Source organism: Nannobrachium achirus (genome assembly GCF_963921795.1).
Source record: "Nannobrachium achirus genome assembly, chromosome: 5".
In the NCBI taxonomy this organism is placed as follows: domain Eukaryota; kingdom Metazoa; phylum Chordata; class Actinopteri; order Myctophiformes; family Myctophidae; genus Nannobrachium; species Nannobrachium achirus.
The window spans coordinates 27,746,004-27,764,307 of record NC_137814.1 but is presented as its reverse complement, the minus strand read 5'-3'; the positions used below and the strand labels follow the sequence as shown (position 1 = coordinate 27,764,307).

The following is an 18,304-nucleotide window of genomic DNA, read 5'->3' as shown; positions in this document are numbered from 1 at the left end:
AGATAAATGCTTTAATTCACAAAAATGACACATGTCTGTTGCTATTCACAACTCTTTTATCTGTGAGTAATCAGTACTCTGAATCATAGAATCTTTGATCCGGCTATCTTGATGGTCCTCATTCACTCATTTGTGTCTTAGAAAGTATCTTACTTTGAGTGCATAATAAGGTGCACAAGCAAAATTACAGCTGGATTCAAGATACTTGTGGCCCAGACATTTACCATTCTCTCCAATTTTATTCACAGCAGCAGCAGTCTGTTGCTGCTGTGAATAAATAATATGTGAGTTGCGAGCCCCCTTCTTGTTTTTCACGATTCAAAGACGATATTTTTGTCTTTTGAATTTTATAAATATTGAACCAATTTACAAGAGCTTGTGTCTAAATAATTTGTTTCCCATTTCCCGAAAAAAGTAACGGTTTTCGGACATAGCAATGGTTTCCACCCGATATAACGTATCTGTATGGGCCACAGGCGCGGCCTCCAAGGAGCTGGAGGGAAGCGTGGTGGTGCGTCTGAACTTTGAACAGGAGGCGGAGCGGATCATCCAGCTGCAGCGCTCGGAGATCCAGAGACTGCGGCAGGACATGCACAACCACAGCCTTATGGTCAGGCCTCCCACCACCACCCCCAACTCCTCCATCACCAAGCTGCCCGCTCTGACTGGGTGAGACCACCCCCCCCAGTGGTTCTCAACCTTTTCAGTGCGCAACCCCCAAAATATTAATATTTTAACTAGGGACCCCCCCCCCCCCCCACACACACACACTCTGACAAGCATTAAGAGTTGAGGCATTACATTTTGTATACGGTTCAATTGTGAAAATAGACAATTTACATGCTCACGCAACGCGAGGCGTTGTGAGCATGTTCAGATATGCGTGAGCATGTTCAGATATCGATATCTCACACACACACACACACACACACACACACACACACACACACACACACACACACACACACACACACACACACTAACAGCCGATCTACAAGCACACAACGCCTCGCACCGCGAGGCGTTGTGTGCTTGTAGATCGGCTGTTTTCACTACTTTTCTAAGACGGCCTTGTATGATGAAGCAGTGCTTTACTTTGCAAAAAAACATACAAATTTGAAACTTGGAGATACGAGGTTTCTGCCCGACAGTGACGTTATGTTATGAGCTACAGTATAGAGCCACCAATACAGAGTAAATAATTCAGATATCGATATCTCACACACACGCACGCACGCACGCACGCACAGCCACACACACACACACACACACACACACACACACACACACACACACACACAGACACACACACACACACACAGTTTTGTATTTGTACCCTTGTGGGGACATTTGGGGAAATTACATAGACTTCCATTCCTTTTCTGTGGCCTTACCCTAACCTCTATCCCTAAACTTAACCCCTAACCCTAACCCTAAACCTAACCCTTTTCCTTGTGGTCCCCACAAAGTAGGGAGGTCCCCAGAATGTGACTGTGCTAACAGTTTTTAGTCCCCAAATGGTGGGTAATACAAAAACACAAACACACACACGCACACACACACACACACACACACACACACACACACACACACACACACACACACACACACACACACACACACACACACACACTCCTACGGTATGCACACGCGCACGCGCGCGTGCACACGCACACGCGCGTGCACACGCACACACACACACACACACACACACACACACACACACACACACACACACCAAATATATTTGGTAAATGCTTTGGCTTTATGAAATTCAATGCTTGATACAATACAGTGAATAGTTTGGGCCATGGGCCATGGGAATCTTTCTTCTTACATTTGACAGTGTTCATTCGGTACAGAGGGTGACTCATCCATTCCATGGTCACGGAAATTAAAATTGTGATTGCTGAAAGCATCATTGTGTCATAAATGAATGTGTGGGCGGTTCTGTCTTAATTAAAATGGTTATTTCAAGTGAAGGTTTATTTGATTTGCAAACTTCATACACAAAGGCTATTCAAAGTGCTTTATAAAACGTGTACTCGCAGAGGAGTCGAGAGGACCACATTTCTGATACGGTCACCTAGACTTTTGTAGCATTCTTGTGTTGACTCAGGGCCCTTTCCTGTTGTGCTGCCTCCACTATAGCTACGAACAGCCGCCTCTTGAGGTATCCTCCAATATCTGATTTCCAAGCCATGTCGGAATAAAATAGAGAAATCATAAAAGTGGCTTAAAAAAATAAAGCTATTTTTCTCACACTAGTGGAGCTGCCGGCAATAAACAACCTTGGGGGTATTCATTTACTGATGTGCTCTTAACAAACACTCAAGTCTCTTTACAAACAAAGTGCCAGCAGCAGCAAGAGAACATCCATTGTGGTTGACCCCAGAGGCCTGCTTTAGAGTGTGCGAGTGACGCTATCCTCGGGGGTCACAGAGAGACCATTCTCCGGGCACAGTGACATCACACTGCCCTCCACGTTGGTACGGCAGCACACCCCACTGCCACTCACACATGCCAGCAGCGCCAGTCATGTGATCATTGGACTCCCCCATTGTCCGTCTGTGGGCTGCTAGGCTCAGGACAATGCCCTTAGCCCGGGGAGCCCGGGGTCGCTGACCCAACAATTGTTTTCTCTCTTGGATTTTCCCCACTTCACAAGACAAGATGGTGTTCCCATGTGATGACATGAGATGGGTGTCTTCCACTGTTTTGCCTGTCAGTTCATGACACAATGTGAGGCAGGGTACAGGGTGTCAGGGAGGGAGTCGTGATGCCAGTTTGGACAGTCACTGCGGTGATGAAGGCACGGTGTCATCAGGCTTGCTGACTGGACTTGCTATCTTGTGGAGTGGGCAAAGCTCACAGCATTCTCCCAGCCTGTCCACACACTACGAGCTTCATTCGTCATCACAGCCACTCGTGACCATTATTACACCACGGGACTCCTGTTTTCTGTATGTTTACTTTGCAAAAAAGAAAAAGCAAGCAAGAAAGAAAGTATACTCAAGATCGATGGGATACTGCTACCTGCTGTGCTGAAGAGCAATCCATCTCTAGGGTCACCCAGAGGGAGTTTATTTATTTTATATTTTGGGACTCATTTTGATCATTGGAACATCTACACAGGATGCCTTCTCTGACCTTCTGGTGGTCTAGGGTAGACTAAGATATCTTGCTAGCACCTTGCTAACACCTTGGTAGGATGATGAGCAGACATAAAGCTTTGACCATAGACAGCTGCATGATAGTCAGCAGACGAATGGACTGAAACTGGCACTGAGTGAGTAGCCTGCCTTCACATATGTAGTAACCTGCATTCAATATAGAGTCAGGAACCTGCTTTCACATAGGGTGTAATGTACTTTCAACATAGAATAACCTGCATTTAACAGTGAGTTTTGTGCATTCAACATAGAGTAACTTGCATTCAACATAGTGAGTTGTGCACTTTCAACAGAGTAACCTGAATTTAACATATAGTGAGTAACCTACATTCATTATAGAGTCAGTAACCTGCGGTCAATTTGGTGTGTGTACGTATATGAATTACAGGTGCATCATGCTGTCCAGCCCAAACTATTTGCAATCTTGTCAGGTGTCATTCTAAGCTGACTGAACTGTGAGAGGAGAGTCCAGGCGGCCCCCCACCATGCCTGAGATGGACGTCTTCCATCCACACCGCCACATCATCCGACGGCCCCCTGGCTTGCGACTGGATCCACTGATCCGGCGGCACCTGCTGGAGGAACAGGTGGAGCTGTGGTGGTTCCGAGAGCCTCGGCGCTCCCTGCTGTGCTACCTCGCCTCCGTGGCTCTGATCCTCGGCCTGGGCCTGGGCGGCGTGGGTCTCCTCGCCACCGCCACCAGCCTGTCCGGGGAGTGGCGCCTCGGGGTGGGCACAGCGCTCTGCCTGCTGGCCCTGGCCGTCCTGCTCAAACAGCTCATGAGCTCCGCCGTGCAGGACATGAACTGCGTGCACAGCCGGCACCGCATCGAACAGCTGAAGAGTGGCGGAAGTGCAGATCCCGTGCTCATGGCCGTGGTTGGACTTGCGCTGTTGCTTTGTGGGGCCGTGCTGCTCTACCTGTCCAGCACCGGCACGCCGCATGGCGGCCAAGACCAGGACAGAGACAGACAGGACATGTTCCTGTCCGGACTGGTGCTGATGGCCGTGGGGGGAGGCATGGCGATGGCCATAGCGGGCTACACAGCGCTGCTCTGCCTTCAGAGGAGGAGGAGGAGGGAGGAGGAGAGGCAGAGGTGGATGAGAAGGAGGAGGCAGAGGGATGCGAGGAGGTTGGAGAGCAGAGCGGCCCGGGTGTTCAGTGTTTCGGGAGGACAGGGGGACCAAGCGCGGCGAGACGCCTCCTCCAGCAGAACCAGCCTCATCTGAACACACCGGACAGGGAAAACAAGACTGGGAAAATGGACAGAGAAAACGAGAGAGAGACGGAGAGAGACATACGTAGACTTGCCTACATTGAAATTGAGCAAAGCTCAACAAAATGAATGGTGGGCAGCCTCTCTAGTGGAAAAAGTAACTGGGGAGATGATATATATTACTAAGAGAAAAGAGTTTACTACTGTCTGGCGAGAGAGAGATGAGATGAATAAGATGCTGTACTATCGTTTCAGCTTGTATAGTAACAATGTTACAGTCTTCATGGCCGTTCAAATCAATCATTGTGGATACCTTCGATATTCTCTGTAACAAAGCAAGAGAAGCACGGACAGAAAGGGTTTCTGTTTACGATCATCCTGACTCACAGTGTCAGTGGGAAGTAGCAGGCTACACCCATGGTGGGTCATATTGCTTTTCTCTCTCCATTGTGTATGGTTGTGTATGGTTGCACTGTTTTGTCAACTCAGAGAACAGTGTGCACTACACATATCAAGAGAAGTCATCTGAAAAATCCATTACACACAGTTTTTCCTTTTTATGCCTGTGTGCGATCATTCGTGCGTGTGTGCGTTTGTGTGTGAGTGCGCGCACACGCGTGTGTGTGCGTGTATAAAAAAATAAAACTGACAGAAGCTGGCGTTAACGCTACATCATTTATGGGGATGAAGATATTACAGAGAGTGAAAATGTATTAAAGTACCAGCATTGTGATAATTCTTTTATGTAATTTTTCTGAAATACAAATAATACGCATACAGTATGTTAAAATGTTTAGTTTGCAAAAGCATCAGGCTACTTCAGAGTTCTTGCATCTTACACATTATTCATATAGTACCACACAATGGATTAGCTCTGAATAAAAGCTACTAAAATTATTTCAGAAGAACTTCATAGTTGCCATTCATCTTCAATTAATAGTTTTAGTGGCTCATTCAGTTCACATTGATGTTAACATTTCAGTGCTCACTCACCCAACTTTAAAACATAACCCCCAATGCTCCCATTGCAATAAGCAAATTCAAATCATAAACAGTCTTTGGGGGGTACATGTCCCTGATATCACCCTATGGTGAACTGAAGATCATCATCGCTGTCCATGATGTCCTCCTCTGCCTCTCTGGCTCTCTCTGCTCTCTCTCTCTCACGCGTTGGGATGTAGTTATCCTCAATGAAGCCGTCGTCATCATCATCCACCCTAGTCTGGTTCCTGCCAGCTCCGACCACCACTGTGTGAGGGAAGGACCCCTCGCCCGGGCCGTACTGGCTGATCCCATCAGCCTCCATGAGCAGGGAGTGCCGATAGCTCGCCAGGAAGCGATGGAAGAGGCGACCCTTAACAGCCGCAACAAGGGCAGCAGAGACGGTGAGGACAGTGGCCAGGCCTGCGATCCAATACAGCCACGTCTGGGAGTTTGGGCTTCCTCCTGTGCTGGGAACTGGATGGGACATTGGTTTGTGAATTAATGAGATTCAGGAAATGAATAACAAACCCTATATTCACAACAGGCCAGGATATTGTCATCTCAAGTGTTTCCTGTAAATGAAATGTTATGAGGTTCAAAGTGGCACCTATTAAGCCTTACTGAAGATCATAAAATGCTGTTAAATAACAACTGCAGGGCTTACACACCGCACTCTACTGTACTTTACTTACCCTCAATTCTGGTTCCGTTAGGGTTAGTTTGGTCAAGAGCCGTGTCTTCTGTGAGGAGCTTTCTGTGAGGGCCACCTATTCCTCTCAAGGCAAAGACAGGAGAAGCATGTGCTTCTGAGATGAGGGCTGCGAAAATGCAAAACACCCCAACTGCAATGCAGCTCAAGTGCCCCATGTTTCTCCTGGGTATGTTTCCTGCAATAAAGCCAATATACACTTCATTAGGGCCATCTTAATATTCACTGAAGAGACACTGCAGTTTAATATATCAGTGATGATTAATTTCATGGTTGGCATTGGCCTACCATAAACTCACTAACCAGTGATATATCATCTCCCTCTCATGTGCTATTGGTACAGTATATGCAATACCAGCTGAGAAAATGAAAATTGTGTGTCCCGGTGTGATCCTTTTAAAAAGAAAAACTCCATGTGATATCTTATTTTAAAAAAGGTGCTCAAAGCTGCGAGGAATAATGCTGTGTAACCTATTGTAAAAAGACCTAAAACTAAAGGCAAAAAACGAAACAAAAAACATCACATGATATAGTGAACTATGGTATGCTCCTCCCAAATCTTGACCAATGTTCATGTCCATGTCATGAATGACCTATCACTATAGTGAACAGTATAATAATAAGCACAGACAGTAAGTGACTTGTGCTTACACAAACATATCAAGATGTAGGGCATATATGCTTTTTTCCGACTACATCTATAACACAGATAGAGCTTCTACAAATGAGCTGCAAGACCATGATGAGCAACACTCAGCAGCAGTCATATGACCACAACACAATTTCTATTTGACTTACTTTGAATACTATTTGACTGAATTCATACATAAACATTAGCTTTATCCCCTCCAAATACACGTGACTTACTTGACGTAAACAGATGGCTTAAATTGGCAGCTGTGTATCTTCCAGTTTAGTTTTGTTTCTTAACAGGTGTTTTTGTCTTCTCGCTGTGCTTCTCCGCAAAACGCCAAGAAGCTTGTTGGGCAAAGGTTGCAGTATCACCCTTAGGAGCAATAGCTACCTCAAGAAAGAAGTGTTAATGAGTAACTTTAGCAAGCTGTATCCTCCTCTGTCAATTGACCTGTTAATCACTGTTTTCTTTTTCAGGCTACTTAAAAAAAAAAGATTGATTCTAAGATTCCACATTCTGATTCTGTCCTATCCAACCAAATCACCTTAAAAGATTTGTTAATTTAACACCAAAGAACAATGTATAGCATAGGGCTAAAGGAGTAGCTCACCCAAAAGTGACTTATTTTCAATCAATTGCAGCCTTGAATTCATGGAGATTTTTAGTCTTTGTCACATTCCTATCAATAATTTGATGACCGGGGCCTCAGTCAGTAGGGAACGCAGTATAGAAAACTCTTTGATTCTCCTACCGTAGACTCTGTCGGTCATCAAATGATTGGCTCATGCAGGAATGCGACAAAAACTTCAAGGCTTCATGGGTTATATGTAATTGATAGAAAATAAGTTATTTTTTGGGTGAACCAGTCCTTTAAGTACATACCGGTACAAATTCAAATATGAAGAGCAAAGAATGACCTCTGATCTGTTGCATCTCTGCTGTGTGACCAGCGAGTGTCACTGTAATCATCCAGGTCATGCACTACTGCACAACACAACCACCTGTCCTGACCATGTTTGACCCTGCTCTAGAAAAACTGCTATAGACTTTGTGATTAATATTATTATATTTGTTTTCTAATCCAGCAAAACTACTGTACGTGTCCAGTATGTGGCAGTCCCTTCAGGATGCTTTCCAAAGGTTTTGCCTCTGAACTCATGGATATTATTGCTGAACCCCTCATGAATATTGTTATTTCTGAACTCTGAACACTGAAAGCTACTAAATTAATCTGTTTTGGGTGAGTAGCCAAATGCACACTCTGAGGTGCATAATAATCAAATGGAGAGCTTTTAGTCATATCATTTGGAGGTCATTTTAATACATTAACTCTAAACACTTCTTTGACACATTGCTCTGTAGCCTGTATCATAGACAGTGTAAGTACTTAAGTTCAACTTTACTGGAGTATTTCCAAAGTTCAGTACTTTTACTTCTACTACACTCTCAGAGGCAAATCTTGTACTTTTACTCAACTACAATTATTTGAAAACATTAGATAGTAGTTACTTTTTGATTATAATTACAAAACATACATTAACCACTTCAACCTTTGGCCATTTGAAAATAACCTTGCAGCTGAGCTTGTAGATCTGCCATTTTCAAAAGATTTTTTGAAAACATTTGATAATGGGACATTTTGCATTATGAGTACTTTATGTACATTTTGATTCTATTACACCTTGTTCTGAGTCGCAGTTACATGTAATATGGATCCAACTGGTACCTCAAACAGGCTGGGATTGTGGCTGAATTTGTTGTGGGAAAATGGGAAGAAAAGGTCATATATAATAATAATCCCTAATTCCCAATATTCAAAGATAAAATTATACAAACGGTACATTGATGATATCCTGTTATTTTGGGAGGGGATACAGGCTGAACTAATGGACTTTGTATCATATCTCAACAATAAAGTTTACTGAAATTCACTTTTGAACAAAGCATGTTCAACATTACAACATTAATTATTTGGATTTAACCATAAGGATGAAACTGGAACAGACATCATTTTTCAGAAAAGACACGGAAAGCAATTCGATTTTGCATGCTACCAGTAAGTAACCATCCTGGACACCTAAAGAACAACAAACAAACGCAACTGTTCAGATCTTGATGACTTTCACTCGATCCAATCAAACCATACTCGGTTTAAGGACAGGGGCTATTCTTCCAATTCAATTCAGAAAGCCATTCAATGATCTCTCGATCGAATACCAACTCCCACTCTGATCATTTATGTAATGCACCATCAAATTCTATTCAAGAAGTCATACAATGTCTGATCTTTTATCTAATGCACCAAAGACTAAAAATCCAATTCGCACTTAATTGTTTCTCTACTGAATATAATCACTGTGCTTCACAAATCAAAAAAGACACAGAGCAGACTTTGAAGGACTGGAACATCCACAGAAGTGGAGAAAAGCAGCACACCAAGATAAAAAAATGCAAGACAGGCTCAGATGCAGTGTTCCATTTTATTCTGAACGCTAACGCTTTTAGGCACTAGGCCTTCTTCAGAGCAAGTTAAAAGGACTTTGAAGGACCTCTGCCAATGCCCACCCCTTGTTACATTCAGGAGAGCACCCACAATATATGGTTTAAATTAGACCACACTGCTGACAATAACTGGAACGTATACCGGCAGATGTGGTAACTTTGCCTGTTGCAACAACACACAGACAAGAAATAATTCAACGTCCCCAGTACTGGAAGGAAGATTCCTATAGGCTACGTGAATTCCTGTAAATCGACACATGTGATTTACTATAGTATGTTATGTCCCTTTTCGTCTAGCTTACATACATATGACAAACTAAATGACCCCTCAAACAAAGAATATCAGAGCACAAAACTACAATCCGTACAGGAAATATGGATAATGCAATTGCAAAACATTTAGCTGAAGCAAATCATGGTTCACTTTCTTCATAAAAATTCTGTGGGATGGAGAAATATTGTGATGCCTATCAGAGGGGGTGATGTTCTAAAGAAACTGGCCCAGAGAGAAATGCTTTGGAAAGGCTTTGGATATGCACACTCAATACTGTGACACATATTTGAGATACTGATGTTTCTTTAAAGGAGATTTTGTTATGGCAAATTGTATTTGTCAAGCTTGGGAGAGAAGACAGAACATTCTGTATAATTCTGAGCTGTAATTGAATCTATAATGTGATATACTTTAAACATGTATGCTGTAAGTGTTTTATATACTCATATGGTTGAGCACTTTGTGTGCAGGACATGAAAATAAAATAATGAATGAATGAATGAATCAATCAATCAATCAATCAATCACACCCAATGGACTGAAGGGTGATTATAGCTTAAAATGCATTTTGGGTTAAGACTGTCTGTGACGTTTATTGGATATGTACCGGTAACTTTATGATGTATGCCTCAATTTACCTGTAACTAATCTAATCAATTAATAAAATCAATGTTTGTTCTTGCATACAAGTGATTGGACCTTGGTGATTGACTTGAGATTTCAGCTGTAGGAGATCTCTGACCTTGTGTATAAAGTGAATTGAATCTATGTGATGTGAAATGCTCTGATGAAGCCTCTTACCCGAAACATGTAACTGTTCGTTTATTGGTTTATTGTTTCCCATCATATCATATTTCCACACCATCTGGATGTTGCAATGCAAATGACATGAGCTACTGTGAACTCTCTGCAACAGTACACATTTGACATTTCAATGTATTTTTATTTTATTATGTCATCTGTGTTCTTAAAAGGTTTTTCAATGAAAACAACAAATGATGAGACTTTTTAGGTAAACATATTTTCTCCTGCTTTATAAAAAGCTTGATATGGATATGTACATAATTAACATTCAACAGAGTAGAATTATGCCTGACACAAAATACCTTTGTGTGCTATTAGGTACCATATCTGTGGCACAGTGGCTTGGACAAAATAACACAATTTTTAAAATAAATTAAGCTAATCCAATAAATAATATATTGCCTAATAAATAAACAATAATAAATAAATAAATAAATAAATACACATACATACATACATACATACATATATACATACATACATAAATAAATTACTTGATTCATGGATGAACTGAGCCCAAAGTCTTCCAAATGCGTACAATGCTACCTTCAATAGTTACAAAAAAAGAGGCTTGAAAGATACACGTGGCCATTGGCTGTACAGCACTAGCATGTTCAAATGTGTACACTTAATATGGCAAGACTTTAAAGCAGTACATTAGTTTAATAATGCAAAAATACATTTTAACACAAATGTATCATACACTGACACAGAATTGTGTGGGTAACACTGTGGCATATTTGTGTTGAATTGTGTGCATAAAAACAAAAGCGCCAATTCTATTCATTGATAATATGCGACAAAAGAAAAAAGTAACTTAAGGCTTAATTTACAAATACTTCCAGATCAGTGCCTCACTCTTGACACATTTTTATGCTGAGTCCTTGAAAATGGGCCCTGCCTAAACTTCCTTAGTTATCAGGTGTTTGGTATCTCCATTTTGGCAATATTTTATAGGCTGTGCATCGGGCATTTCAATACTGTATATGCACATATTTTATCAGACAGACAGACAATTTGAAATTTCAACTTCATACTGTAGTACTGTAAACACAGACACACATACGCATCCTCCAACCCATCCTTTTGGCACGTAGACCATGCTCTTGGGGGAACTTTACAACCAAACTTCTGCAGGAATATGCCCTTCCTACCTCTACCCCACAGCATTGAGGTCTTCTTCTCGCTATCATTGAGGTTTTTGTGCAGTGACTGCAGTCTATGTCTCCCTTTGGAGCACCGGTCCTATTGTGCAGGAGATTAATTCCGTGGCAGCCTATGAGGGACCCTCCACTTTTACAGTGGTGACGGTGGCCACGAAACACCGCTGGAAAAGAAGTTCAGGGTCTGGTGGCTGGTTGTCACAGTCCAGTTTCCTGCTCATGAAGTGTTTCCTGAAGCCCTGTGGACCTGTCGTTGGGTCTGTTCCCGAATGGCTGTGCACCTCCATTGGCTCTGATGCTGAAGAGTATATAGAAACACACACAGACTTTAGGAAAGAAAAAACAACATTCCTCACTTACAGTTAGTATATCCAATAGAACGTAAACTAACCAGGAAGCGACTCCTTCCATTTTTCAAAATAATTTCTGCCTCCTGTGTGGCGTTTTGCACATGCGGAGGAACACATTATCCCAGTGGTTCCCAAATGTTTTAGCTAAGACCCAAAAGAGACATTAGACGTTTGCCCGGGACCCAAACTAGTGAAAATAGCCGATCTACAAGCTCACTATGTCGCTATGAGCTTGTAGATCGGCTATTTTCACTACTTCTTAAACATTTGTTTTCTAATTTATGGAATTTATTTTATTTCTCTTTTATTTCTTCTTGAAAATGCTGAAAAGATTGAGTTTGTTTTATTTTTTGCTTTTTTGGGAATGTTTTTTGTAAATGTTTTTAAACAATAAGTTAGAAAGTTAGAAACTAGCACTCAGGTGGCTCAAGTTCCTGCCCACCACTGTGGAGTCCAGGGGTTCAACTATCAATTAAATTGGCTTTGGCAAGCTTCTTTATGAACACAATTGTTCATTGTGTATGGACAATTGTGTTTGGAAACCAGCGGTGCACCACTATGGGCTAGGGTGGCACCTGCAACAGGGGGTGTTGAATGGGAGAAGGACGGAGGCACTACTGTGCGTCCTTCCAGTGGGGGCTCCTCACTGGCAGGTGCCAAAATGTGTGGGGAAGGTTAATTGGCATAAGGACTAAATTGTGAGTGAAAAAGGAGCAAAATTGCTCTAAAATAGTCTAAATTATAATTCATGTGTATGTTGTATGTGCAAGTTCTATTGTACACCCATAATTGCAGGACTGCATGTCGACACGACGATTAGCCTGATGACTGACAATAACACCGCCCACAGGAAAGAGGTGGTCAATAACCTCACACAGTGGTGCCGGGAGGACATTTAGTATCTCTCAATGTTGACAAGATCAGGGAGCTGAAGACAGCAGGGAGGCTGGGCCCCATTGCCAATGTCATCAATCAACAGGTCTGCAGTCTGTAGCGAGAGTCAACAGTTTCAAGTTAATCTGTGTTCACATCACACAACCTTACCTGAGATGAGCAGAGCACACCAGCCATGTGGGGAAATAGGCACAGTAACACCTCTTTCACCCCAGAAGGCAGCTAAAGAAGCTTGGCTTGGGGCCCATGATCCTATATGGGGACCTACTGGATCCATCATTGCTTGGGAACTGCATATCTGCAGAGAGAATCTATCTATCTATTATATACAATGAACGATCCGTGCGCGGGCGTGTGTGTCAGTAAAACAATAAAGCATCTTGTATCATATATTGTAAGAGGACCAACTACCTGGTGTTCTCAAAGGCAGGCCGTTGTCAAGACGACTGGGCTTTGTGGCGATGAAGAGATAACAAAGGACGCACACGGTGATGAGGAAGGCCAGCAGGACCACCCCTGCAATGGACAGACCAACCAGAGCCCCTACACTGAGCATAGGCAGAGTGTGTGTGTGTGTGGGGGGGGGGGGGGGGGGGGGGGGGGGGGGGTGAGAGATGGTATTAGTAAAGTTGAAGGTAAAGGTTAAGACTCGGTATCACAACGTTGCTTACAGTATGTTGCTTAGATATTTGATATTAATTGTATCAGACACGCCCCTTCCCAAATAAACCAATTAACTTCAAGCTCCATTTTAACCATGATAAATATTCACTGAAAATCCTTCCTTGTTAGTTGTTTCTGGTGATTCATAAGCCTACTGCCCTCCTCTGTATATGTGAGGGGGCAGTGTTTTCTTTCTATTATTTTCGTCATTTTTTTTTAATATATAGGCCTGTATATTTTTGGAAAAAGTTATTTCTTTTTTTAATTACTTTTTCAATGAAAACAAGTAATCGAAAAAACATGGCCAACTCACCTACTGTATAAGTCACCAGAACGAAGGACGATGTAGGAGGTGTATTCGATTAATCTATCGTGGTTAAAAAGGAGTTTAAAGTTACTGTGGATTTGTATAGGAAGTTAGGAACGTGTTAATTAAAAGGGGCGTGGCGGGGTGTAACTGTAGGGGGAGGCTACACATCTGTGTTTGCTGTTTAATTGTCCAGCGAGGAATGCTATCCGAGAATTTATTTAGGCTGTAGATTAGTCAGAGCCCATGGAGTTTCTCAGTTTATGTTGGTTTGGTAAACTTTGGTTTCTGGTTGTAAGTGAAGACTCGGAGTCTCTCTCACACGTGGATTAGCCTACCATAACATGATGATGAGTAGGACACGTGGCTGCTACCAAAAGGTATGTTACATAACAGAAATCAATAGCACAATTTGGGAACCTGCATTACAATAAATAGAAAAACATTGTAGGCTACTGAAACCCTAATACACACAAATGTTGACTATAGGCTATGCCTAAATCAGGCTCATCGACTCATCCTCATCAATAACTATGTAGAAACGTCCATTATGCTTTCAGAACGATAGCTTTGAGAACTTTGTGTCCTTTAAGTTGACGATAAATTGTTGTCAAAGAAAAGCAAGGGATTTGTAACCTATGCATCGCATCTATTATGCTTTTCAAGCATTCTATCGTTTAACAAAGAAATAATTAGGCTCAAGATAGGCATGTAGCCTACCATGGTCTATAGCCTATTCTTATACAGTTGACAAAATAAAGCAAATTAAGGTGATTTTACAGGACGGAAGACAATGTGGAGAAACAAATCAAAATGATCCAATTTAAACATTTCAAAGAATTGTTAAGAACTTTCCTTACCTCAGCCACCACATATATCCATATTCGTATGGGAAAAAGCTGTTGGAATCGTCACAACAATATTTAATGTCATTAAAACCGCAACAGAAGACTGCGCTGCCATCGTTTCCCGGCTTGGGGCACGAGAAGCCGGGGACGAACAAGCCCTCAGCGCTGTTGTAACTGGTGCATTCAGCGCTCTGAATGCTCATGTTCATACAATACAATTAGCAGGTTAACAGTGGAGCAAAGTGAAGTGTGTCATTATAACGCCAGTTGAAAGGAGCTTTCCTCATAGTATGATGATTGTTTGCTACCCGGTCTGCTTTTCTATGATGATTGTTTGCTACCCGGTCTGCTCTTCACCCGAATGCAAGATCGATAACTCCACATCTGGAGATTTATGAAAACTCACTCTCTCTCTCTCTCTCTCTCTCTCTCTCTCTCTCTCTCTCGCTCTCTCTCTCTCTCTCTCTCTCCCCCCCACCCCACCCACACGCGCTATTGCAGCAAGCACTGCTGCTTCAAAGAACTAACCTTTCTCTTGAGCCATTTGTCACAAGCTAGTATCTACATCACTACATGCACAGTAATTGTAGATAATTTTACAGTCAATTACACTCGTGCTGAGCTGTCCATGGTGCTGAGCTGTCCATGGTGCTGAAATTAAAATGTATAGGCCTATTATTATAGCGACCACTTGACATGAGAGAGGAGAGCACATTTTGGTCTCATTTAGTATGCCTTTACACTCCAATGGGTCAAGAGTCAAAAGACATAATTGTTTTGTTAAAGGTCCCATATAGCCAAAATGCTATCAGCAAGAATAACATGATTAAACTGGGAAACAGCCAGCACTCAATAAAAATGTCCTTCACATTATTCACCTCACTCAGACATTCTGGGCACTTAAATAAAACTGTTAAATGTGAAAAAAAACACTTAAATGTGAAAACTATGTGTAAAAAAGGTATTCAGCTCACCTATGCAGACAGTCTGGGTGAGTTGAATAAAACTATGTGAAAAGGACATAAAAAAAAAAAAAAATCTATTCATCTCACCCAGACAGTCTGGGCGAGGTCAATCTGAGTTCCCACTTCCCAGAGGTAATTTTAGGGCGAGGTAAATGTGAAAAGCACATTGTGTTTACACTTTTGTCAAAACGCACAGATCCTTGACCATGGCCATGAGCCATACCATTTACCTCATAACAATTTCTCCGTTTGAAAACAGAATCAAATCATTTATGAGTAGCCTTTTAAAGTTTAATGTCACGTCGTCTTGAACACTGTTTCTCAACATGGGTTCTCAACCAGGGGTCCAAACGTGATATACATTCGGGCACGGAGCCCCATTTTTATCTCTGTAACCCAATACAGAGCCAAGTTATAGTCTATAACTTGGCTATAGTCTATAACTTGGCTCTGTATTGGGTTACAGAGATAAAAATGGGGGTCCGTGCCCGAATGTATATCAAACTGGGGTTCCTTGGAAATTGGAATTTAAAAGGTTGAGATTCACGGAATTCAGTGATCAGGTTTGATGCCATCTGGTGGCCATGACCTCGAGCACAACCGTAGATGGAAAAAGTACAGTGCAAGTATAGTGTATTAATGGCGTTATATTGCTGAATTCCAGATATTGTCAGATTATTCTGCGGCACCCCTGGACTGGCATCACGTCACTCTACTTTGGGAAACCCTGCCCTAAAGGATCACAACGCTATGAATGAATGACCATTCATTAGTCTGTGTGAAATCATGTGTCGACTCAGATCAATCATACAATTAAACTATTTGTTAGGGTTCTATTTACAGCTTCTTCTATATGAATCCTCATTGGGGGTTGAGTTACAGCACATGGGGGGGCTATTGCCCGTGTTGAAATTAAGATTATGTTAAAACATAGGCACGTGCAGTTAAAAAATAATCCTGACAATAATCCTTGATGACAAAACATGTTCCCTTTGCACGGAAAGAGATTCCAGCAGGATGCAAATTCTGCTTTGTGTCCTCCCACTTGCTATTACTATTGATTGTACAACAATAACATGATCGACCATGATTGATTGTAGGGCAGACTGGGGTCAAAAGTAGCACTATTTACAATTTCCTTAATAATTCACAGACTACTTGAAATATACCAGTCATATTTTGATATACAACATATTGACTATGTGCCCTAATTAATAATACAATTCATAAGATTTCACTAGTAGCCTAAGGACAAGACTAAATGTTTATTTTAATGCAATGTGTTACAATTTCCCCCTTGACGGGGCAATTGTAACACTGCAAAAATAAATCATATTAAAACACTCTAAAATAATGTAATAATGTTACTTGAATTTAAATGTGTTTAATTACAATTATTTACTTTTTGTATTTGATTTCTTTTGATATATATATTTTTAATGTCAATTTGTATTTAAATTCATTTTTTTACTTAGAAGTTTAGTGAAACATAAAACTATGTACTGTAATCCCAGACAAAAATCTGCTTGCATATTTGTAACACAATATTACAATTGACCCCGATCGGGCATATGGGATGAAATCCCATATCCTAGCTATAAACTAGATAATATTAGTAGGCTGCTAACATAAATTGATGACCAATAGACATTTTTAGCATAGAGACACAATTCAATTTAAATGAGCTGTCATCCAAACTTTAGACAGCAGAAGGAAAACTGAACAAATGTACTTTTACACCTCAAAATCTGTTTTTGTTGAAAAATGTTGAGATGATTTGATCATTCTATTCTTCTATAGGCAGAGAGAGGACCCTACTGAGCATGTGCAGAAAGTCACATCCCTCTAGCTTGTTTCTGATGAGTGTCTGTTACGTTTGACTTCAGTCTCCCTACAATAACATCAGGTCAGTTCACAGCTCCACCAATGGGGGCCATAACATGTTTCCTAATCCCTTTAGCCAAGTCCTTATTACCCCTAGATCTAATTAATGTACCTAGATTCATTGGACAATAATACAGCCGATAAACATGATGGTTTTGTGTTAACCTCTCAATGTGTTACAATTTCCCCCTTGACGGGGCAATTGTAACACTGCAAAAATAAATCATATTAAAACACTCTAAAATAATGTAATAATGTTACTTGAATTTAAATGTGTTTAATTACAATTATTTACTTTTTTATTTGATTTCTTTTGATATATATATTTTTAATGTCAATTTGTATTTAAATTCATTTTTTTACTTAGAAGTTTAGTGAAACATAAAACTATGTACTGTAATCCCAGACAAAAATCTGCTTGCATATTTGTAAATATGCATATTTGTAAAAACATGATGGTTTTGTGTTAACCTCGCATCACCAGGCTTTCTCAGGGGAAAGCCTGGTGTTCGTTTACAACTGGCCGTTGATCCGTTCTAGGCGGAAACTACAGTACGAGCAGAATAAGCGGCGTCGCTTTGTTTTGTTTCCCCCCGTTTGTTTCCCCAATCCCTATTAAAATGCTCGAGTAGCCTAGTGTAGTCTTGCCAGTCGCTACGAGTTGGACTAAAAGATGCATTTACCAAACGAATTTTCCAAAAGCAAAACTACGCCGCAAAACTGTTAAAACTGTTTCCGGTTTGATAGTTTCGGGCCAAAGTGTAATCCGTCTAGGACTACAACATGATGTAAAGTGGTTTCCGCTCCCGACCGGATCAGGGACCCTAGGCTAGTTTTGTGTTAAATGTTTCTGTTTCATGTAAAAGTTTGTTTATTTTGTGTAAATTGCAACCTTTTGTATGAGATCTTGCATCTCAATAGGACTTCAACTGCA

General features: G+C 41.4%; 3 protein-coding genes across 3 annotated transcripts in view; 2 read left to right on the top strand and 1 right to left on the bottom strand.

Moving 5' to 3' along the window:
* The window catches only part of cfap57 (cilia and flagella associated protein 57), a gene marked incomplete at both ends in the record, with an annotated part of 38,426 nt that extends 37,753 nt beyond the window's left edge, over positions 1-673 (top strand). Inside the window, one exon of the mRNA XM_080725683.1 lies at positions 477-673. Within this exon, the coding sequence (XP_080581809.1) occupies positions 477-673 (197 nt within the window). The remainder of the gene's footprint in view (positions 1-476) is intronic.
* A 2,985-nt stretch (positions 674-3,658) lies between these two features.
* LOC308284960 (transmembrane protein 125-like) lies at positions 3,659-4,402 on the top strand (the record flags this gene model as incomplete). The annotated part of the gene is made up of 1 exon (XM_080725682.1): positions 3,659-4,402. One exon carries the CDS (start codon positions 3,659-3,661, stop codon positions 4,400-4,402), a length of 744 nt encoding a protein of 247 aa, XP_080581808.1.
* A 7,170-nt stretch (positions 4,403-11,572) lies between these two features.
* LOC308284959 (protein shisa-like-2A) lies at positions 11,573-14,724 on the bottom strand (the record flags this gene model as incomplete). Its single annotated transcript, XM_080725681.1, has 3 exons — positions 11,573-11,757; positions 13,115-13,251; positions 14,534-14,724. 3 exons carry the CDS (start codon positions 14,722-14,724, stop codon positions 11,573-11,575), a joined length of 513 nt encoding a protein of 170 aa, XP_080581807.1.
* Between the last annotated feature and the right edge of the window lie 3,580 nt (positions 14,725-18,304).